We start from the raw sequence: 24,328 nt of genomic DNA, 5'->3' as shown, positions 1-24,328 counted from the left end.
GAGGAAAATGTCCTTAAGAGCTGATCGCTAAAACAACTTTCTAAATTGGGACGGGGGAAACTCTACTAATTCACAGACTTCGCCCCCAAAGTAGTCTATGGGCTTTAAATATTGCCGCCACCACTAACTCCGCAAAACCTTCCATTTGGAAGGATGATAATAAATAATACATACAAGAGCAGATGTTTCTAACCAGAAAACCAAATGCAAAGAGACAAGGATATATTTCAAGTAAACTACATTTGGCTTAAGACCAGCTGGGTCGCCTACATTTCGCGAACGCTATTTCGCCTCCGTCAGCTCTACACATTCTTGGTACCTTTGGCCCTGGATATTCCACAACCCCAAAGCTAAGCTTTTTTTTTTTTTTTTTTGCAGCAAAGGATTCTGCATGGCGGAGTGAAGTCGCCTCGTCGACGGTTGTTCCGCAGTCGGAAAAGGGATCCTTGCAGGGTGCCGGCGTCTTCTCCTTCCAGTCAAGTGTTCGGATAGGAGAGTTCGAACACGTTGCACGCCTCTCCCAGGCTTTCGTCCAAGTTCAGCCTTTGCCAAAAAGACTTCTGCTTCATCTGCAGCTCCCTCCGCACGCACCTGGGGCACGGGACAGACTTCACCTTGCATTCGGAATGGAAAATTGCACCGCAGCTCTCACACCTGTGAAAGCCCCCCCCCCAAAAAAACACAAAGCAGTAAACTTTTTCACTTCGCATTAATGGAAAGATTAACTCACTCGTTAAAAATGAACTCAATGGAGGAGTTTAAGTTAAAATGGCAACCTCTATATGATCATTATTCACGTGCCATGAATATTCAATAAAAATAATGAGTTTAGAGATTTACTTTAGAAATTACTCAACGAATGCATTTAATAACGTTCATACACTTATGACAATTGATGTTATTTAGATCTGACGATAGTTTAGACTGTGCAATGCTTGGAAGAAGAAATAGACTTGATCCTTTTCCCTTTATTCCCTTCTGTATCCCTTTATAAAAACAATAAAATATATATTAAAAAAATAACGAACAGATAGTTGCCTTACAAGTTTTTAACTTCCCTCCCCATTGCCCGGAAAATAAGAATGCAAGAAGAGCCCTGCTGGATCAGACCAGTGGTCCATCTAGCCCAACATCTTCACATAACACATAGTTAAATTGTGGAACTCCCTGCCCCAGGATGTGGAGATGGCTGCCAACTTGGAAGGCTTTAAGAGTGGAGTGGACATATTCATGGAGGAAAGGGATATTCATGGCTACTAGTAAAAATGGGTACTAGTCATGATGCATACCTATTCTCTCCAGGATAAATTGGTCTGTGATCATTTATGTTTTATTTGAGTAGATTTATTGTGGCAGCATATGTGGTGATTTTTTATTGGTGAGAAGGAAAAGACGGCTTCCGTGTTTGCAGATTACATCTATGGTTCAGCAGGTTGCTGTCCTGCGGCCAACGGGATTTAAAGACATAACAGAATGCGGGATTCCAACTGTTAGGAGTCGTGTGATCTTGGAATCTCATGGGTTTGTTACAAGCTTCACTACAGCATGTTACCTATTCTTTGGACATGCGTCGGCCCCAGTCGGAGAGCCCAGATGACAGCCAAGGAAAACAGCAGGGCCTTTAAAATCTTAATTGTCCCCATCTGACACTAATGCTGACATTCCCAAGCCGATTCCCCTCTCGTAGGGGTTTGCTAGAGAGGAACGATGGATGACAGCATCAGTTTTGCATTCGTCTGTGACCACTCCTTTTCTCTCCCTTCGCCCGCCTCTTCCCCCCCCCCCCGCATTCTTCATAGTCAACTGGAGAATGTCAAAGCTTATCAGGAATTTGTCAAAATGGACGCCTACAGGATGACAGAAGAGTGAAGCACATCTGCCTTCAGCTACCCAAATTCATTCCACAGGAATGGGGGAGCAGGAAAGAGAGATGAATGGCTTTGAAATTTAAGAGCAAATACATCGCTCAAACAATGTGCCGGTATAGCAAAAAAATTGATTCTGCAACTCCCAACGATGACTGTTATTCCTTGGTAAGAGGAGAGGGTGAGGTGCAATTACAACCAGGACCATCGGGAAAGGCTGGCTTCAAGAATTTTTTTCAAGGGATATCCCCTAAAATACCATCCGCATCCAGGATCCTATTTTGTTCATTTCTGCCAGGACCTCAAAAACTTCCACAAATCAGCATCTTCACTTCACTTAATGGTCTGTTTGGGTTTTATTCCCACTTCCTTCCCAAGTTGAGACCAGTTACAGTGCATTCCTAAGGGGAGGGGGGCAAGGGTCCTATGGAGGCGGCGTGACCCCTACGCCGGCATCTGTGCCTCTTCTGCTGTGGAAACTGGCACGGACGCTGGCGTAGGGGCACTCATGGCGACCCCCCTGGACTGGGAGGGCAGCTCCGGCAGTTGTTCCGGTGCAAGTCCCTGCACTGGCGCTCAGGGAGGCGTCCCTGAGGGCAAAGCTGTCGTTGGGGAGCTTCCCAACCCCTTTCGAGCTGGGAATTTCCCCCTTATGCAACAGCATTGCTGGGTCCCCCTTTCCCCCCATTTTTTAAAAAAAATAAAAACCCCTTTCCCCCCACGGCAGCCGCTGCTGCTCTCAGGAATGGGCTGAAAGACTGACAGCAAGAGCAGATTCTTCATTTATCCTATTTAGCCTGATCCTATACCAGCCAGTCATCTAATCCTTTATTGGCATAAAATGACCATACATACAGTAGCTTATAAAAATATAAATATTTGAGATACAACCTTACAAAATGGTTAAAAGACATTTGCATAAGATAGTGTTGCGAGTTAATACATCCATTGATTTAACTGATTTGCGGCGTTCTATAACAATCTTTAAAAATTGTGCTACCTTCTCCAGAGCATGGGGCAAACAACTGTTCAATCGAAAGGAAGCATTACAGCAATTGGAAGCATTAGTCTATTTGTCTGCAAAGGGCTTAGTAGTTCATTACGAATTTCTGTATAGAAACTACAGTAAAATAAAACATGGACCCTGATCCTGTAAGTGTTGAGTCAGAAGCAAAATCCACAATTTGATGGGACTCATTCCTGAACAACATTCAGTTAGTGGCACCTTAGAGACCGGCAGTGGGAGCTTCTGCAGGCAAATGACGATTCTTGTATGCCAGCTAAGACCAACAGCATGGACGGTGAGCTACGGCAGAAAAGACTGAGGGACTGTGTCTAACCTAAGAAAGGCAGGTCAACAGGACGCTATTTATGAATACCAGGGAGAACATAAGTCGGAAAGAGGGAGAACAACTGTTCGTTGTATCTGTTACGGTTAAAACAAGCTGCAGTCTGTTTATTACAGGAAACTAGATGGAGACTAAACTTTACGAGAAAACAGTGGAATGAGATGACTCGACGTGATGTTTTGGAATCCTCGTCTCCTGGAGGGCTAAACCGGCACGGACCAGGGGAGATGTTTGAGGTCCCCCCCCCTGCGTTGGAGAGAGCAAAGAGCTCCCCCGGGTGGGTCTACGAAGGAGATGTGGGGGCAACTGAGGGAGCACAGGAGACGGAGCAGTTTCCTTTTCCACACTGCTGCTGATTGTAAACAGCAGCACGCCTGTGCAAACTTCCATGTAGCGATGTAAACAGAAGACGCCAAAGATCGGGGGGGGGGGGAATGGAAAAAACCCGTTGCGCCTGCAGGAGGGAGTGGGGTGGGGAAGGGGCATGCGCTGAGTCCAGGTGGTGTGATGGACCTGGCCTCCAATGGAGGATGCTGGAGCCGAGGAAGGGGCCATGGGCCCGTCACACGGCCAACCAGCTCACAGCAACGTCATAACTTGGGTTGGGGTAAGTGACAAAGTTTGCTTAGCAACGACCGATTGGATTGGCTATGCCTAGAGAGAAAGCCATTCTGAGTAATAGTACTCCAATTGCTCAGCTACCTCTTCAATGGATTCTATGCAAGATCCGCAAGGGTTTTTTTTTGCAGGAGTTTTATGTATGAACCCAAGCCAACTACAATGCCAGAGCGGGAATCTGCCTCACTATCATGACGATTTAGTACAGGATCTGGTAGGCTGTAACAAATCCCAGATACCCTCCCAAAAACATGTCAATCTTGCACTTCTTTTTTCTTCTTAAAAAGCTTCAAGCTTTCATGGTTGTGAGAAGAAGAAGAGGAGGAGGGAGAGGAAGAGGAAGAAGAAGAAGAGTTTGTTTTGATATGCCGACTTTCTCTACCACTTAAGGGAGATTCAAACCGGCTTACAATCACCTTCCCTTCCCCTCCCCACAACAGACACCCTGTGAGGTAGGAGGAGCTGAGAGAGCTGTGACTAGCCCAAGGTCACCCAGCTGGCTTCATGTGGAGGAGTGGGGGATCAAGCCTAGTTCTCCAGATTAAAGTCCCCTGCTCCAAACCACCGCTCTTAACCACACCACCACACTGGAAGCAAGGTGGGAAAAATCTGTGGACAGATTCTGCTGAAAGCTGCTAAATCACACAAATGGTGGTCTTTTGGATGAAGCTTCCAATATGTTGGGGATGAAATGCTGTGTGCTCTGCATCTTTCCCCATCCCTCCCCAGGGATCTTGATGCCTATCCGTATATTCCCACTGCCAACCAGCATCCTCCTCTTAAGGCCATTTCCAAATATTATTCAAACCTTCGTTTGCCAGCAAATAAGCAGCAGCCAAGCACGGATCCTCAGAGAACCTAAAGGACACATATTTTGGCAGATGCAAGTTTACTGTACCCTGATGTGTATGGCTCAGCTAGCCTGCTCTCGTCAGATTTCAGAAGCTAAGCCAGGTCAGCCCTGGTTAGTACTTGGGTGGGTGACCACCAAGGAAGTCCAGGGTTGCTACACTGAGGCAGGTAATGGTAAACCACCTCTGTTCATCTTTTGCCTTGAAAACCCTATGGGGTCTCCGTAAGTTGGCTATGACTTGACGGCACGTTACACACACACAAGGTTGTCACATGAACACATGAAGCTGCCTTATACTGAATCAGACCCTCGGTCCATCAAGGTCAGCATTGTCTACTCTGCCCAGCAGCGGCTCTCCAGGGTCTCAGGCTGAGGTCTTTCACATCACCTACTGCCTGGTCCTTTCAACTGGAGATGCCAGGGATTGAACCTGGGACCTTCTGCATGCCAAGCAGATGATCTGCCTCTGAGTAATGTGCGTGAACTTCACTTTTTAGGAAGTGTACGTTTAAGCATCATAGCTGTAAGGACGGGAGTGAGGGCTGATAGCACTGGGCACCTGCAGAGCTCGAAGAGCACACCCCTGCTGGAAATTCCTGCTGGATACCGGCTCCCCTTTTCCTCCTGACTGCCACTTTCTTCCCCACTCACTTCCTCCTGGATGAGGAACAGCAGCACCTGCAGCTACCAGCTATAGGCTTGCCCCTCCACCAAATCTGGATGTAATGGAATGGCCATCTCTTCCTCACTGCCATCCACTGAGACAGGGGCAGGGGGGACCATCGGGCACACAAGCAACTGGGGGTAGCAATGGCGTGGCTACCATTTCGGCCCCTTCCGCAAGAGGCAGACTGCAACGGCAGGAAAGTGGCATCCGGGAAGTAGGGAGGGACAGTCCCAGCCAGCCCAGCTTCTGTGGGTGGGGCAAGGACCCCACGGCCGGTCTCTTACCTGAGCCCCACAGAAATCTGAAACTAGCCCAACGCTTCCCTTAAAAATATAAATGTGCCCATTGTTAGAACAAAGCAAAAACCATGAAGCTGGAGTTGGGGGGGGGGGGAGACTAGGAAATATGAAATGCAGTAAGTTGCCGAATTTCAGTTTCTTAAGCATGATTCTGGACCCTGCGTGTGGAAAGTGCTGTCAAGTGGCAGCTGACTTACGGCAACCCCAGTAGGGTTTTCAAGGCGAGAGACTATCAGAGGTGGTTTTCCATTGCCTGCCTCCGTGTCACGACCCTGGTATTCCCTGGTGGTCTCCCATCCAAGTACTAGCCAGGACCGACTCTGCTTAGCTCCTGAGATCTGATGATATCAGGCTAGCCTGGGCCATCCAGGTCAGGGCCCTGTGACCACAGCTCAGTGGTAAATGACGGGGAACACGAATCTTGAACTCGTTTAAGCGGGAGAAGTCTGCTGAGCTGTGGCCAACCTTCCTCCAAGGAAGACAATGAGGGTGCTTTCGGCGTCTGCTCCACCACCCAGAATTTCGACGACGGATTCAAACGCACACCTGCCCACCTCACTGAGCCAAGGTCAAGGATGCTCAAAGCGGTGTCGGTTGCTGCTCGAACATCTGAGAGCCATGAGGAGCACCTGTGTTAGGAGAGAGGGTGTTCCTCGAACCAAAGCCCTCATCTCACTTATTTACCCAACTCTCGTCATTGGTAAAGCCTTTGTCCTCCTCCCCTCAGATCCTTTGGAACACGCAGACGAGGGCATTGTGAAGAGAAGCACAAAGGCAAGCCTGGCTTTTGACGCTTTAAAGATGACACATAGCAGAATAAAAACGACGGGGACTTAGGAACAAGCAGCTACAGACTGCTTCACGCCCTTGGCTTGCCTGTGGCGGTCCTACAGAGAAGCAGCCACTCCTGGCATTTGGTTTCCCATGCTTTCAGCTGCCATCAGGGGTGCGACGGGGTGTTGCGCTGCCCATTGTTTTGGGTGGTGCTGGGGGAAACGAAGTCACTTCGGCTCTCCAAGTGGAAGTCTTCCCGTTTTATGGGAATCGGGCTGAAGGGTGCATGTCTGAGAATGAGCTACATGATACAGGGGAGGGGCTGTGGCTCAGTGGTAGAGCATCTGCTTGGCACGCAGAAGGTCCCTGGTTCAATCCTCAGCATCTCCAGTTACAGGGACTAGGCAAGTAGGTGATATGAAAGACCTCTGCCTGAGACCCTGGAGAGCTGCTGCCGGTCTGAGTAGACAATACTGACTTTGATGGACCAAGGGTCTGATTCAGTATAAGACAGCTTTATGTATTCATAACCAATGTGGGAGATGATAATTGTAGGGCACGCACCAAACGTCTCCATGGTTCTTTGTCCCACGCTCTGTTCTTAACCAGCTTCCCTGCAACCCTTCTGCCTGGGAGCCACAGAGATGTCAGTTCCAAACTGCATATCGTGAGGAGTTTGGTGCTCGGTCTGCTCTGCCGCGTTTGACTGTAACTCTTCACAGCATGCTCTCCTATGTGAGATGCTGATTGCCTAAAAGTTATTCAAAGATACTAAAGGCCTTTTATGCACTTGTGTTCATCCCTCCGACGACTTCGGGTCTTTGTTGAGATTATGCATGCCGTTTCCGACCGTCAGAGGTCGCCTTGCTCTCCCCCTGCGTTTCCCTATGTTTTGCCTGCCTTTTCACATTCGAGATAAAACGGATCTCTGAAAACACAGGCTAAATGTGGGGAAATGCAGGGGGAGAGTGAGGCGACTACTGAAGGGTCAGAAACGGCATGCATAATCAACACAAAGACCTGAAGTTGTCGGAGGGGTGACTGTGAGGGAAACAGCCATGCGTAAAAGGCCTAAGAACAACTGTGAAATTCAGGAAGGCAAACTGTCAGTGGGTCACAGAAACAAGTTATATCCAGACACCCCATTGCCACACACTTGCAAAGTGTTCTTAAAAACACTAACCTGAAAAGATGCCTTTCCCCTATCACCCTCTGCTTGTGAGAGCATCATGCGGAGCTTAATGCTCAAAAAAACTGAACATGGAAGGCAATGAACAAGGGGTGAAGGGGCATGACAGCCATGAACGGGGTGGCCCTGCACACAGAATGGTCTCCAGAGTCTACACTTCGATGTTCTCAAGGGGTCAGAATCTCAAGCGATAACAGGAGGAGGACTCCAAGGTCACAAAGGAGAAGGGCCAGGGGAGCAGGTTTCCAAAGCAACGACTGGCAGGAAGGTGGACCAGAAGAAATCACAACAGCCCAAGCCAGACAAAAAAAAAAAAAAGGCAACTCAGGGCCAGATTTCAGCAGCAGCAGCAGCAGCAGAAGGAGAAGAAGGAGAAGAAGAAGAGTTGGTTTTTATATGCCGACTTTCTCTACCACTTACGGGAGACTCAAACCGGTTTACAATCACCTTCCCTTCCCCTCCCCACAACAGACACCCTGTGAGGTAGGTGGGGCTGAGAGAATGTGACTTGCCCAAGGTCACCCAGCTGGCTTTGTGTGTAGGAGTGGGGAAACAAATCCAGTTCACCAGATTAGCATCCGCCGCTCATGTGGAGAGTGGGGAATCAAACCCGGTTCTCCAGATCAGAGTCCACCGCTCCAAACCACCGCTCTTAACCACTACATCACACTGGCTCAATAGTGCTAAGACAGCAGGATTGGGGGGGGGGGGTTGCAGACTGTTGGAGTGGATGCATATGCCAGAGAACACTATTGCCCACAGGTTCAAGTCCCTGCATACAATTTTTTGGCAACAACTGTAAAATCAGGAAGACCCATCCATAACAGCAGCCCACTTGTACTTTTATGTTTCTACCCAGAAAAACCCTGGCTTGGGTGGCCCAGGCCAGCCCGCTCTCCCCAGATCTTGGAAGGTAAGCAGGGTTGGCAACGGCTAGTGCCTGGATGGGAGACCACCAAGGAAGTCCAGGGTTGCTACGCAGAGGCAGGCAAAGGGAAACCACCTCTGTCTCTTGCCTTGCAAACCCTCCAGGATTCCCATAAGTCGGCTGCGGCTTGACGGAGAAAAAAATATCCAGGAACGGGGATGTTTTTATTTTTAAGTAGACAAAAACAGGCAATTAAAAAAAAAAGAATAGTAATAATTTGTGGGCATTTCACAATAGTGCTAAGACAGCAGAATTGGGGGGGGGGGTTACGGACTGCTGGAGCGGATGGAAGGCGGCCGCCGGGCACGGCACACAAACCCCCGGCTAATTAAGTGAAATGATTGTGTTTGCTTTGGAGCCATTTGGCCAACAAAGGAATGTGTCACACTGATTAGTGAGAAAGGGCTGTGTAATATATGTGTATTCAAAGCCAGATGAGTGCATTATCCAGGTATTCAGTTCTGTTTGCTCAAGGACTGACAAAAAAAAATTGAACGCTGAGCAAACACCTGCAAATGGAAACTCCAGCTCTTGAAGACTGGGGGGGGGGAGGGGGAGGGAGAAGAGGAATCCTTCCCTCCCAAGATTTGTCCGTCTCAACCAGAAAGCGAAGAGAAATCACATCTGGGAACAGAGCCGTTTTCTTTCAGGGATTTCCCACTTCACCACAGCTTGTGTGAATGTTGTGTGTGTGTTAAGTGCCGTCGACTCATGGCGACCCTATGGATCAATGTCCTCCAAAAGTCCTATCTTTGACAGCCTTGCTCAGGTCAGGTCTTGCAAATTGAGGGCTGTGGCTTCCTTTACTGAGTCAATGCATCTCTTGTTGGGTCTTCCTCTTTTCCCGCTGCCCTCAACTTTTCCTAGCATGACTGTCTTTTCCAGTGACTCTTGTCTTCTCATAATGTGACCAAAATATGATAGCCTCAGTTTAGTGTGTTGTGTGTGTGTGTTAAGTGCCGTTACAGGAAGGCAAAAGTCCAAATCCGAAACCTCTGGCATATTTCACCTGAGACACACAGCTCTGTGGATCCTCCTCTAAATGCATTCCCCACCCCATCCAGAATAGGAGTTCTTCCCCAGCAAGCCAGATTAAGGTCAAGGCAATGGCATGCAAGCAAACAAGATACACAAACACAATTTTACAATCATTCGAGAACTTTCTTGAATGGGGGAGGGCTCTTTAATACAGTACAAATACTTTCTCGGGGAGGCAGTTTATGGCTGGGGTTTGATATTGCTGCCCCCCTTTTAGAGGGAAGCTAAATATCTTTTAAAGCCTTGTCATTGATACAAGCGCAGCCTCATTCATTTTGCTGAGGCTTAGTATAGCTGTATACAGGCGTGTGGAGATGAGTAGCAACATTCCCAAGGCACCAGTCATTTCCCCCATGGGACAGATATGCTAATATTTATTTGAATCGTGATTCAGCGGTTCTTCCAACCTGCAATTCACAGCCGCCTACCAAGTGTTAAACGTTATCACTGAATGCCCTCCCAAGTAGGACTGCCAACTTCCAAGTGGTGGCTGGAGATCTCTCGTTATTACAACTGATCGCCAGGGAACAGAGAGCACTTCACCTGGGGATAGGGTTGCCAACCTCTAAATAGTAGCAGGAGATCTCCTGCTATTACAACTGACCTCCAGCCGACAGAGACCAGTTTACCTGGAGAAAATGGCCGCTTTGGCAATTGGACTCTATGGCATTGAAGTCCCTCCCCAAACCCTGCCCTCCTCAGGCTCCGTCCCAAAAATCTCCTGCTGGTTGGAAAGAGGGACCTGGCAACCCTACCTAGAGAAAATGGCTGCTCTGGAAGGTGGACACTATGGCACTGTACCCCATTTTAGCCCCTCCCCTCCTCAAACTCAAACTCCCCCCTCCCCCAAATTCTTCAGGTATTTCGCAACCCAGAGCTGGCAACCCTATTCCCAAACCACATTTTTTTTAAAAAAAGTACATAAAAACGGAGCTCCAGACTTTAATTATCTAGGTATATTTATGGCAGATGCTGGCCTGGTGCTTTTGAAAGTATTCAAGACACTCTGAATCTCAGTCATCGTTTTCAATCCAAAACTTCCCTCTAACAGAACCAGATCCTAATTTTAAAAAGCAAAAGGGTATTTCCCCCCCCTCTTTGTATTTTGAAAACCTTGCATGCATCTGTCCAGTTAAGATCCTTTCCCCAAGCCCTGGGCCCTACGCTATCCCTGCAAGGCAGGTTGGCAACTAGACACAGGGCTTTTTCATTGGTAGCACCTCACCTTTGGAATGTTCTAATCCTTGAGGCTCGTCTGGCACATACCTTACTCTCTGCTAGCCACCAGGTAGGGTTGCCAGGTTCCTCTTGGCCACTGGCTGGAGGCAGAGCCTGAGGAGGGCGGGGTTTGAGAAGGGGAGGGACTTCAATGCCATAGAGTGCAGTTGCCAAAGCCGCCATTTTCTCCAGGTGAACTGATCTCTATCGGCTGGAGATCAGTTGTAATAGCGGGAGATCTCCAGCTAGTATAGGCTTGCCAACTTCCAGGTCCTAGGTGGAGATCTCCTGCTATTACAACTGATCAGACAATAGAGACCAGTTCATCTAGAGAAAATGGCCGCTTTGGCAATTGGACTCTATGGCATTGAAGTCCCTCCCCTCCCTTCCCCAAGTCTTGCCCTTCTCAGGCTCCACCCCAAAAACCTCCCACCGCTGGCGAAGAGGGACTTGGGAACCCTAAGCTAGATCCTGGAAGTTTATAGGAAGAAGACACCACTGTACTAGTACGGTACCACATGGTTTGGAAATCAGCACAGATGCGAAAGTTATTAACAAAGTGCAAACATTTATATAAATAGCTACACACACACAACACTATGCATAAGCTAACCTATTACACTATCCTAATACACATGTATACTATCCTAATACACATGTATACACACATAAACATTCAGTCAGGGAGACATACATGGAAGTTGGCAACCCTATCACCGGGTAAAGATTTTCTTTAAAACCTGGACTTTTAACTGAGTGGTTCCATCTTTTTTTAAAGCTGTTTTGATGAAACTGCTTTCTAACTTGAGGACTGTATTACGAATATAATTTTAGGCGACTGAGTGTTGCTTTGCGCTGTTTTTATGACCCTGCCTTCTTTTGAATACTGATAATCTGTATATTGTTTTTATGACTTCATTGCATTGTTTATGAGCAGCCCCAAGCGGGTATCTTGAGAGGAGGCAGATAAATATTCTAGAGGGGAAAAAAGCCTCAAGCTTTTCCTATACGGAAGGAAAGGAAGAGGAAGACTGGAAAGGGGGATAATTTTGAGAGAAAGTGGATAGATCATGTGGGAATATTTGAAATCAAGGAAGATTAAAGGTACAAAGTACTGGAAGTATAGGGTTGCCAGGTCCCTCTTCACAACCGGCGGGAGGTTTTTGGGGCGGAGCCTGAAGAGGGTGGGGTTTGGAGAGGGGAGGGACTTCAATGCCATAGAGTCCAATTGCCAAAGGTGAACTGATCTCTATCGGCTGGAGAGTAGTTGTAATAGCAGGAGATCTCCTGCTACTACCTGGAGGTTGGCAACCCTACAGAAGTACCAAAGGACCATGTTATGCTCAGCTTTCAGAGATCTTGAAGCTATTACAAAGCTCCCGAAGGATTTCAGAAGTCTGGGGTGTTCAGCCTGCAGTTTGCATGCACAGAACACACCCTTAGTAAGCGATCAAACATTCTGTTGGCAAATTACATGTACGCTTTACTAGGCAAGGCTTTCGTACATCAAATATTTTGTTCCTTTCTTTATCCTCATCAGTCTTCCTTGTCCTATTTGGCCTTAATCTTGGCTCTTACACTTTGTCATTCATTACTTTCTTTTCGAGAGGCGGTTGTTCTGCGAATGCTCCTTTTTTCGCTAGTATGCACATAATTCCGCAGAATGCCTTGTTTAATCTGTGTCCACGGTTTTGACTTTGCATTAAAAAAAAAAAGCCAAACAAACCCTGGAAGAAATCCAGGGACAGACTGGGCAAATAATTGGAAGGAGCTGGCAATCTCAGTAAAGGTTGGCCTTGGCTACACAGGCCCAGAAATCTTACTTCCAGATGTACCGAAAACAACCCTCACCGTAGCCTGCTGGCCAAAAAGATCCTGGCCATCTCCCAACACTGGTAGTGGGTTCTAAGAACTGATCCTTGCCCCACAAGCCCCTGAGAACTCACAGATGAACAACTAAAATAACTTTTTTTTTTGTTTCATTTGGCGTTCCCTTAGCGATCCCTCCCTCCTGCCCAACATTTTAATTGTTTTCATGCTTTTGTATCTATTTCAGCTCTGGTTTTAACTACTCTAATGATGTGCTTGTTCTTAGTTTTTAAGATGTGGTTTTTATTATGTTTGTTTTAATTGTTTAGCCGCCTCGGTGACCCTTACGAGGGCAGAAAGGCGAGGTATAAATGTTGTAAAATGAATAAATATAGATATAAAATTTCAGGGGATAACTAAAGCTGTATCCGCAGTGCTTACTGGGGTGGCTCATTCACATATGTAGATTAGCTAGGGTTGCCGGCTGCGGGTTGGGAAATACCTGGAGATTTTTGGGGCGGAGCATGAGGGTGGGGTTTGGGGAGGGGAGGGACTTCAATGCCATGGAGTCCAATTGCCAAAGCGGCCATTTTCTCCAGGTGAACTGACATTAGGTCTAGACATTAGGAAGAATTTTTTAACAGTTAGAGCTGTTCCTCAGTGGAGCAGGCTTCCTCAGGAGGTGGTGAGCTCTCCTTCCCTCGAGGTTTTAAAGAAGAGGTTAGATGGCCATCTGTCAGCAATGCTGATTCTATGACCTTAAGCAGATGATGAGAGGGAGGGCATCTTGGCCATCTTCTGGGCATCGAGTAGGGGGTCACTGGGGGTATGTGTGGGAGGTAGTTGTGAATTTCCTGCACTGTGCAGGGGGTTGGACTAGATGACCCTGGGGGTACCTTCCAACTATTATTCTATGATCTCATGCCCTTACTGTGTGTCAACGTATGTTTTATGGCCTTACTATCCAAATGTCTTCCTCTGCACAGTTGGCCCCCTGCAGATATGGGAAGCCTAAGGCCTGGCTAGAAGAAGACAAGAGGCATTTCCAGTTAACTCTGGTACATTGGCGGTTGCTAGGTAGGCAGGGCCCAGAGTGTAATAGAAGGGATGAATGTAGGAGCCAACTAGGACACTTTGATGGGCATGGTCATCATGTGATAACTTTAGGGTTGCCAACCTCCAGGTACTAGCTGCAGATCTCCTGCTATTACAACTGATCTCCAGTCGATAGAGATCAGTTCCCCTGGAGAAAATGGCAATTGGACACTATGGCACTGAAGTCCCTCCCCTCCCCAAACCCCGCTGTCCTCAGGCTCCGCCCCCAAAATCTCTCGCTGGTGGGGAAGAGGGACCTGGCAACCCTACTAGCAACATATCTGGCTGAATCATGATAGCCTTATCTGGCCAGGCAAAGAAGGGCTCAAGAAGTGATTCTGGGCAGAAAGAAAAAATGGTCTTCATGCAGAAAGCTGGGAAATGGACCAGGCCTCTTGGCAAAGACTGAGTCATCCCTGTTAGCTTTTTCTACAGGAACGATAATGGCAGCACCGGAGTGAAGGAATCACAGTTGTTTACCTGCTTGTAGAAATGTCCTCAAAGGGGTAGAGGATCTCTCCATTGTTGCAGATCTCACAGATGAATCCCTTTTGACTACAAAGGCTGCAGCTGTAGACATGGGAGGTGGCAAACTTGATTACCTTCCCAAGGAAAGGGGCCAGTTTCCCTTCAATAACCTAAAAAGGTAAGGGAAACAAGGCAGTGACAGAATCAACACTAGAGAATACAGGATTTTCATTACCAAACTGAACCAAGCACAGTTTGAGATGGGCGGTTTGCAGCAGTAGGACAAATTCAAATCCAGTTAGGGTTGCCAACCTCCAGATCTCCTGCTATTACAACTGATCTCCAGCCGATAGAGATCAGTTCACCTGGAGAAAATGGCCGCTTTGGCAATTGGACTCTATGGCATTGAAGTCCCTCACCTCCCCAAACCCCGCCCTCCTCAGGCTCCGCCCCAAAAACCTCCCACTGGTGGTGAAGAGGGACCTCGCAACCCTAAGCCCAGTAGCACCTAAAGGGCCAATGAAATTTTCTAGGGTAAAAGCTTTCAAGAGTCACATGAACACATGAAACTGCCTTATCCTGAATAAGACCCTTGGTCCTTCTACTCAGACTGGCAGCTAATCTCCAGGGTCTCCGGTGGAAGCCTTTCACATTCCTTATGAGAGCCAGCATGGTGCAGTGGTTAAGCGTGGTGGTTTGGAGCAGTAGACTCTAATCTGGAGAACCGGGTTTGATTCCCTACTCCTCCACACGAGCGGCCAATGCTAATCTATCAAACTGGGTTGGTTTCCCCACTACTGTACATGAAGCCAGCTGGGGGACCTTGGGTTAGTCACAGTTCTCTTAGAGCTCTCTCAGCCCCACCTACCTCACAGGGTGCCTGTTGTGGGGAGGGAAAGGGAAGGTGACTGTAACAGCTTTAACCACTACACCACACTTGCTCTTAACCACTATACCCCAAATGACAACCTGACTGCTCTCAAGCATAACCAAGACCAGGAGTTACAATAGCGTTCACGTTTAGAAAAAGAAGAAGTTATGTATGCATCATACAATGGCCTTTTTAAATGGAAACCCGCCTTTTAATGTGTGCTATATCAATGCCGTGGACTGCCAAAAAAAACAAATCAGTGGGTTCTAGATCAAATCAAGCCTGAGCTGACCCTAGAAGCTAAAATGACTAAACTGAGGCTATTGTATTTTGGTCACATTATGAGAAGACAAGAGTCACTAGAAAAGACAGTCATGCTAGGAAAAGTTGAGGGCAGCAGGAAAAGAGGAAGACCCAACAAGAGATGGATTGACTCAGTAAAGGAAGCCACGGTCCTCAATTTGCAAGACCTGAGCAAGGCTGTCAGGACATTTTGGAGGATGTTGATTCACAGGGTCGCCATGAGTCGGAAGCGACTTAATGGAACATATCAATGCACCAAATTTCTCCCCATTAACATTTTCTGGGTTTCAAGCCACAGGTGATGTGCATCTGAAATTTTCAGGGGACCAAGACACTAGAGCAGTTCTGATAAGGCTCAGTGTCAAGCCAGAAACAACAAGAGCCAGCATGGTATAGTGGTTAAGAGCGGTGATTTGGAGCGGTAGACTCTGATCTGGAGAACCAGGTTTGATTTCCCACTCCACATGAGCAGCGGAGGCTAATCTGGTGAACTGGGTTGGTTTCCCTGCTCCTACACATGAAGTCAGCTGGGTGACCTTGGGCTAATCACAGCTCTCTTAGAGCTCTCTCAGCCCCACCCACCTCACAGGGTGTCTGTTGTGGGGAGGGGAGGGGAAGGTGATTGTAAGCCGGTTTGAGTCTCCCTTAAGTGGTAGAGAAAGTCGGCATATAAAAATAAACTCTTCTTCTTCTATTAAGAGTATTTACCAAGTTTATTTCTATAGACTACTACAACCTAAACTGCTGCTCAGATGATGAATGGGAAAACATGTCATCAGGAAAGGAAGTTCATCGGAATTGCTTGGGTTGCCGCCACGGAATGGAAATGTTGAAAAGCGTCCATTCTTTTAAGAACATCTGCGGCAGCAGGAAGCAGGAGTGTTATTGCTAGTCATGTCGGAGGGACATCTGTTAGTGCTAAAGGGCGAGGTGATGCTCTCTGTGTGTCCTGCTATAGAAAGAGTTCCTCACGCTGAACCTCGAACAATTCAGAAAGGTCGCGGCGTGGAAGCCAGAAGGAAAGTGTGGTTCAAGGCTACCACCACACTGCTACCGTTGTAAGAGACTCTGCCTCAGTCATACTCAAAAAGCAATTTTAAAAGGTGTAATTTCCCTCAATCAGGTAACGAGGGTCAAAAGTCTAAACCAGTTGAAGGGAAATTAGGTTCCCCCCACCCATCCAAAAAGGCGAGAAAATGGCAGATGCATTAGTGATAGCAGTCCTACTTGCCAATAAACAAAAACAAAGACATCTGCTACAAGGAGACTGAAATTCTGCATCAACTATAATCAAGTTGATTGCTACAGCAACTGCCCTATGAGGAGCGGTTGAAACGCTTAGGGCTGTTTGGTTTGGAAAGAAGGCGGTTAAGGGGAGACATGATAGAGGCCTATAAAATGATGCATGGTGTGGAGAGAGTGGACAGGGAGAAGCTCTTCTCCCTCTCTCTTAATACTAGAATATGGGGTCATCTGCTGAAGCGTGAGAGATTCAAAACAGATAAAAGGAAATATTTTCTTCACACATCACATAGTTAAATTGTGGAACTCCCTGCCCCAGGATGTGGTGATGGCTGCCAACTTGGAAGGCTTTAAGAGGGGAGTGGACATGTTCATGGAGGAGGGGGCTATTCATGGCTACTAGTCAAAATGGATACTAGTTGTAATGCATGCCTATTCTCTCCAGGATCAGAGGAGCAGGCCGATTATATTAGGTGCTGTGGCACACAGGCAGGACAATGCTGCTGCAGTTGTCTTGTTTGTGGGCTTCCTAGAGGCACCTGGTTGGCCACTGTGTGAACAGACTGCTGGACCTGATGGGCCTGGGTCTGATCCAGCAGGGCTTGTCTTCTGTTCTTAAATTCAACACACTTCCCCCCACCCCATGCTCAAGTTTTCTTTGTAGCCAACAGGCTACATCTGAAGTTTTTTATAATTCAAGAGCCAAATGATGTCAAAATTCAGAGGGTGAGCTCAGCAGAAGAAAGTCCATTTGCAGAACTGAAAATATGAGCAATTACGGATAACTGGCGTGTTGATCCACACGGTTTGTGCAGTCCAACCAGTGTCTGTTGCTAGTCCTTTATTAGGAAGTGGCTCACACACACGCACCCCATCTGACAACAGAGGAGCATCCTTTGCAATTGTTTTAATGCATTGGCATGAACAGGTGCATCGATTACAGCTGGAATATGGTTCACCTCTATAATTTCTGTTTCTGTAAAACATCCCTAAGAAGCCATTTAGTCCTTTGCCTGCCATTCCCTTCACATACTTGTTATACTAGCACCTCAGCTTAAAGGCTTCCTCGGGAGGTGGTGGGCTCTCCTTCCCTGGAGATTTTTAAGCAGAGGCTTGATGGCCATCTGTCAGCAATGCTGATTCTATGACTTTAGGAAGATTATGAGAGGGAGGGCGTCTTAGCCATCTTCTGGGCATGGAGTAGGGGTCACTGGGTGTGTATGTGGTGGGGGAGGTAGTTTGGAATTTCCTGCATTGTGCAGGGGGTTGGACTAGATGACCCTGGTGATCCCTTCCAACTCTATGATTCTATGATCTGATTTTCTTTTCTTTTTTTCTTCTTTTTTTAAATCACCATATTTGGCTCTGGAGGTTGCAAACCCCTGGGCTATAACAGGAAACTGTTCAAAACACAATGCAAAGCGATGCATAAACCTGCCTCATTTGAGCAAAACAGTATTTGAACTTAGCCCTGACCTGGATGGCCCAGGCTAGTTCGATTTCATCAGATCTCAGAAACTAAGCAGGGTCGGCCCTGGTTAGTACTTGGATGGGAGACCACCGAGGAAGTCCTAGATTGCTACGCGGAGGCCGGCAATGGCAAACCACCTCTGTTCGTCTCTTGTCTTAAAAACCCTACCGGGGTCACCATAAGTCAGCTGCAACTTGATGGCACTTTCCGACTCCATTTGTACATTGGAGCACAGTTTTCTGGTACCTAAAGATAAATGCAATAGGGGCTTCTTGGTACAGGTATCAGGGGGCAAATGAATTGTATTTCTAACTGGAAGGATGCAGCTATGAACAGGATTGCCTGGAGTACACAACTGGAACGCATCTGGAAGATGAAGCAGTCCACCTGATGGGACTCGTTTTAATGGGTGTGTTTTCAGATTCAGGAAGAGATTGTACTGAAGTCTGGTCTTTTATGCATGGCTGTTTCATTCACCGTTACCCCTCTGACGACTTTGGGTCTTTGTGTTGATTATGAACGCCGTTTCCGACCGTCAGAGGTCGCCTCGCTCTCCCCCTGCCTTTCCCCGTGTTTTCAAATTCAAGATAAAACAGGTCCCTGGAAATGCGGGCAAAACGCAGGGAAACAGGGGGAGGGCAAGGTGACCTCTGACGGTCAGAAATGGTGTGCATAATCCACACAAAGACCCGAAATCATCCGAGGAGTGACGGCGAGTGAAACAGTCATGCATAAAAGACCTCTGTTGACCAGGAGAACCTCTGGACAGCTCCTTAAGCCTAACAGAGGTATGATTTTCTCTACTGGGATTTTATCATTCTATTCTATTAAGGAATATTAGAAAGTTTTAAAAAAGTCAATCAATGAATGGGCTCGTTTTAAGTAAACTAGTAAGCGATTAAAGGTGTGCACTGACAATTTTATCTATCAAGCGTTTGTAAAAATGGCAATTTCTAGTGTTTCGAGTTGAGCATTTAGACTGATGTGCAGCAACTTGAAATATGGTCGTGAATACTTCTTACATTTTGATGATTTTGTAGCATGCTGACTTTTTTTAACAAACATGTTTTGCAAAACATTGTGCAAATATAGCGCGGAGTTGAGTTGTCTAATAGTTACTGTAACATTCTGTCACCCCAGAGGTGTGCTTGGCTGCTCAGAAACACCTCGAGCTTCTGTTTACAGAAACACAGAAACTGGGCACAGGAGCTATGAGCACAGCCAGCTCCTTCAGAAAAGGTCTTAAGGAAGTCTCATTGAAATCTGCACTATGCAAAGAATGTTATCTCCGTATTTTCACAATGCGTTGGGCGTATGCTTAAAAGGAGCACAGAACAGCTAGAAATCTATATGGGGGAAAGAAAACCTGTTGCCAGCTGCAAAGGCGGTATGAAATAGTGGTTAGAGTGTCAGACTAAGACAGGGGTCCCCAAGGGGGTGTCTGTGGGCACCATGATGCCTGCCGATACCTTTCCTGGTGCCCACCAAGTGTTTTTAGAAAGTGGGTGTGACCAGGTGGGGCTCTTGCCCAACAGGGCTTCTGATTGGCTGTGCAAATTAAAGTAATATTGTTATGGTGGCAGCTACCACAACAGTGTTGGTTTTATTCTCTCTCACACACTCCTCTTTCCCAGTACATTTTTTTAAAAAATTGCTCCTCTTGTCCCCTGCGCTTGGGCTTCCTTTGTGTGTGGCTCCGCCTCTCATGGTGGCCATTCTGTGGTTGGCTCCGCCTCTCATGGTGGCCATTTTGTGGTTGGGCCCACCACCTTGTGTCAGAATTTCAAAGGTTCCCACGCAATCAAAAAGGTTGAGGATCCCTGGACTAGGATGTGGGCGGCCCAGGTTCGCTTCCCCGCCCTGCCATGGAGGCTTGCTGGGTAACCTTGGCCCAGTTACATGCTCTCAGCCTACCTTATAGGATTGTTGTGAGGATAAAATGGAGAACAGGAGAATGTCCTCAGCAATTTTGGGACCCCAGTGGAGAATAAGGCAGGGTATAAATGCAGTAAGGGTATAAACGCAGGAATAAAGTAGATTCCTTTGAAATGTGGTGTTGGAGGAGTGTTACTGATATTGAGGACTGCCCAAAAACCAAATCAGTGGGTTATAGATCAAATCAAGCCAGTACTGACCCTGGAAGCTAAAATGGCTAAACTGAGGCTGCCGTACTTTAGTCACATTATGAGAAGACAAGAGTCACTGGAAAAGACCTCCTGCACAGACTCTCTCCCGCCCCCATGGTGGTATTCGTCTCGTTCCCCCCCGCCCCCCCCCCGTCTCGACCAACATTCGCGACCTGCGAGCCCGCACGTGGGAAGAGCCGCACTCAGGGGCCCGAAGAGCCACTTGCGGCTCAGGAGCCGCACTTTGCCGACCCCTGCACTAGGGAGTCCAGTGTTTCGGAGGTGGGGACTTTCCAACCTTGGCCTCAGACTTTACCAATTGGACTTTCTATGTTATACACCTTGTTACATCGTTATTATTTGATTGCTATTATTGGAACTACAGTGTGTTATTAGTTATCTAATCGTGTAGTAATAAACATATAGAATTTGTATACCATACATGTTATTTATAGTGGTTGAGCTAAAGAAACTTACATGTTATTGCGATTTAGATTTGGCCATAGTTGCTAGTTTTTCCTTTTGGGTGTCCAAAATAAATGAACGGCACGGAATATCCTCGAGAGGTGAGAAATATCAAGTTTTGGTCGCCACGCCGATCCTGCTTTGCCGCCTTAATCTTTACCAACGATTTTACCTCAAGGCAGGTAACCTTGAGCCAGGCATCTCAAGGAAAAGGCAAATGTACTTTGACAAACAGAGGTTAAACTGCCATTTGCCCTCAATTTTAATGGGGCTGAACAGTACTGTGCGAGGTTGCAGGTTAGGGTTAATCATTGAAGTGAGAGAGGTGACCAGGCCTACATACCAAGGTGCTCTCGCCACCAGGAAGACGGTCTGAGCTGGCAAATAGCTTATGACCCCACCCTTGTAAATCAGTGTGTGTTAATCATTATCATCCTATCCAAGATAAGGCTCTTTCTAAGTCAACACAGAGGCCGTAATTTCAACCGCCCGGTTCACAATTTGAATTATTTCAGTGAAGATAACATTTATTAAGAAACGGTTGCCTCACAAGGGCTGGCTGTTAACTCCTTTCTTTGCCAAGGGGGGTGTCACGTTTGGAAGTAGGGTTGCCAACCTCCAGGTGGTGACAGGAGATCTCCTGTTATTACAACTGATCTCCAGCCGATACAGATCAGTTCACCGGGAGAAAATGGCCACTTCGGCAATTAGACTCTATGACATTGAAGTCCCTCCCCAAACCCCGCCCTCTTCAGGCTCCACCCCAAAAACCTCCTGCCGGTTGCAAAGAGGGACCTGGCAACCCTATTTGGAAGCGCTCTTGGATACGTCTACCACAAGGCAAGCAGGGCCGGCCCTCGGCACTAGTCCCTCCAGAGGGTGTGATGAAGCCCCCTCAGCCACAGAGCCAGAATTTAGCTAGGCCTAGGAGTAGGGTTGCCAACCTCCAGGTACTAGTTGGAGATCTCCTGCTATTACAACTGATCTCCAGCCGATAGAGATCAGTTCACCTGGAGAAAATGGCTGCTTTGGCAATTGGACTCTATGGCATTGAAGTCCCTCCCCTCCCCAAACCCCACCCTCCTCAGGCTCCGCCCCAAAAACCTCCCGCCAGTGGCAAAGAGGGACCTGGCAACCCTACCTTAGACTGACTTATGGGCAGCACTCTCTCCTATATCACAGAAGAACTGCTGAAGGACAAAATTAGATTTTAAAAAATGTCCAGCCTTTTGGTATGCACTGAATCAACTGTGGTTTAAAACTCCACAAGTAGCCAGCAAACTCACAGTTGTTCATCGGGCCTAAAAGACCAGAGCAAAAGTGTTAACTTAACAGATGACTTTTAAGACTAGCACTTCACATTACGAAAGAAAGAAAGAAAGAAAGAAAGAAAGAAAGAAAGAAAGAAAGAAAGAAAGAAAGAAAGAAAGAAAGAAAGAAAGAAAGAAAGAAAGACAAACAATAGTGATGCTACAACCAAAAGCACCCCTTTATCTTTGATTTCCTTTCTTATCCAAGATATACTTGTTTGAGTTCACGCTTTTACATTTCCAGCTACTCACTCTAAACATCTTAAGGGTTCAAATAGATAAGCTGCAGCTGCTGCCAGATTGCCTGATACCCATCATTAAAGAGAGTTGGTCTTTCTCTTCCCTAATTGTGAAAGATCTGGCAACCACTCAACTTTGGCTGTGCTTGCCAGAGCCTTGGGAAAGTCTCCCACTTCTAAGAGCCTCCTGCTCTAGAGAGCCACCTGCCTGTGTTGTGTTTCAATCCAGCCTTTGCAAGGAAGTCTAGGTCTACAAGGACCATCTCACATGCTCTTGGAACCTCTTCTTTCTCTGCAAGGGCAGAGCAGAGTAACTGCTACTTGGAAAGCAACTGAGCTTGAATAGTAGTAAGTGCAATACCAAAAATCATTCCTGTCTAGTTTTCATTCATAGAACCAGACTTAACAGAAACTCTAACCCTGAGACACAAATGTTAGTAGTGGTAGTATAGTAGTAGTAGTAGAAGAAGAAGGTTAGTAGTGGAGAAGGAAAAGAAGAGTTGGTTTTTATATGCCGACCTTCTCTACCGGCTTACAATCTCCTTCCCTTCCTCTCCCCACAACAGACTGAAAAAGTTCAGAGAGAGGGCTGAAAAAGTTCAGAGAGAGGTGGGTCTAACAGGTGGGGCTGAGAGAGTTCAGAAAGAACTGTGACTAGCCCAAGGTCACCCAGCAGGCTTTTTGTGGATGACTGGTGAATCAAACCCGGTTCTTCAGATTAGAGTCCACTGTTCTTAATCACTACATTATACAACATCAAAGATTGGCACAAGAAAAGCAAAAGGTGGCCAAATAGTGAAAATGTATACAAAAATATAACATAATGTTTGCAGTAGTACGGAAAGACGTATACGTAATACAACAGAATGTTTACAGTGGTAGGGTACAGGAATCCAGATATGCTCCTGTTTCGTAGCGAGGCAGATGAGCAACTTGCTGTTCTACAAGTCATATTTCAAGAATAAGCTAGTGGCACATACCCTACCTCCTTCCCCTCCGAAAGGCTACAAAGATACTAGTTTCAATGCTCAGGAACAAGCTTACTGATAAGAGGGGAAAGCCTAACTTGAAAACAAGGCATTTTGGGATCAAATACAGACTTCTCTGTATTTGTAGGTGGCTTTGTGTGCCCCAATCCATATGTGGAGAACATTTAACCTTTAATAATATTTGTGGTGGTGGAAAGGGCCGTCAAGTCACAGCTGACTTATGGCAACCCCCTAGGGTTTCCAAGGCAAGAGAGGTGTCTTGCCAATGCCTGCCTCCGCATAGCAATCCAGGTGATGCTCATGCAGAGGCTCAAGAGCCAAATATGGCTCTATGACCCGCCGTATATGCTCTTCTGAGCACCGTTCCGCCACGTGGCACCTGCTCCACATTCCAGGAAAGTGGGCGAGGCCTTTGTCTGGTGGGCCTTGTGGTTGGCAGATGGTTTCTGCCAGAGGTATGAGTAAGCTGCAAAGCTCCCTGAGATGCAGGCCATGTGCCAGAGGTGGAAGCAAGCTCCTTCGGTTGATGGTAATTACAAATGTGGCTGTCCACAAGCCGTGGATGAGTACCCGTTGGTCTACTGAAATCGACAGCAGCTCTCCAGGATCTCACAAACGGAGATCTTTTCACCTCAGCTATTACCAGATCCTTTCAACTGGAGATGCCAGGGATTGAACCTGGGACCTTCTGCATGCAAAGCAGATACCCTACCACTGAGCCACAGCTAGGGTTGCCAGCCTCCACGTGGTGGCTGGAGATCTCCCGCAATTACAACTGATCTCCAGGTGATAAAAATCTGTTCCCCTGGAGAAAATGGCTGCTTTGGCAACTGGACTCTATGGCATTGAAGTCCCTCCCCTCTGCAAACCCCGCCTTCCTCAGACTACACCCCCAAAACCTCCAGGTATTTCCCAACCCGTTGCTGGCAACAGTAGTCACAGTTCCTCCTCTAAGGGAACAGAACTTTTTTGCATGGTGGTTTGTGGAAATTAGATCATCTCCATGTTATTCAGAAGGCACCAGCTCATTCTATATTTTATTCGAAAATTATATGAATGGTAATAAATCATTAGGGCTAAGATACTGGTTCTCTTGTTACATGGAAGCGATTTCTTTTTCAGCTTGGGAAGACTCAGCAAAA

General features: G+C 47.0%; 1 protein-coding gene across 1 annotated transcript in view; it reads right to left on the bottom strand.

Moving 5' to 3' along the window:
• Positions 1-476: 476 nt before the first annotated feature.
• The window catches only part of PLEKHM3 (pleckstrin homology domain containing M3), a 65,576-nt gene continuing 41,724 nt past the window's right edge, over positions 477-24,328 (bottom strand). Inside the window, exons 6-7 of the mRNA XM_056861503.1 lie at positions 14,183-14,340; positions 477-654 (exon numbers count right to left, since the gene is read on the bottom strand). Coding sequence (XP_056717481.1) covers positions 477-654; positions 14,183-14,340 — 336 coding nt within the window. The remainder of the gene's footprint in view (positions 655-14,182; positions 14,341-24,328) is intronic.

The sequence above is a fragment of the Euleptes europaea genome, chromosome 15 (assembly GCF_029931775.1).
Source record: "Euleptes europaea isolate rEulEur1 chromosome 15, rEulEur1.hap1, whole genome shotgun sequence".
NCBI classification, from domain to species: Eukaryota; Metazoa; Chordata; class Lepidosauria; order Squamata; family Sphaerodactylidae; genus Euleptes; species Euleptes europaea.
Note: the sequence above shows the minus strand (reverse complement) of the source record. Positions and strands in the feature narration are given on the sequence as shown.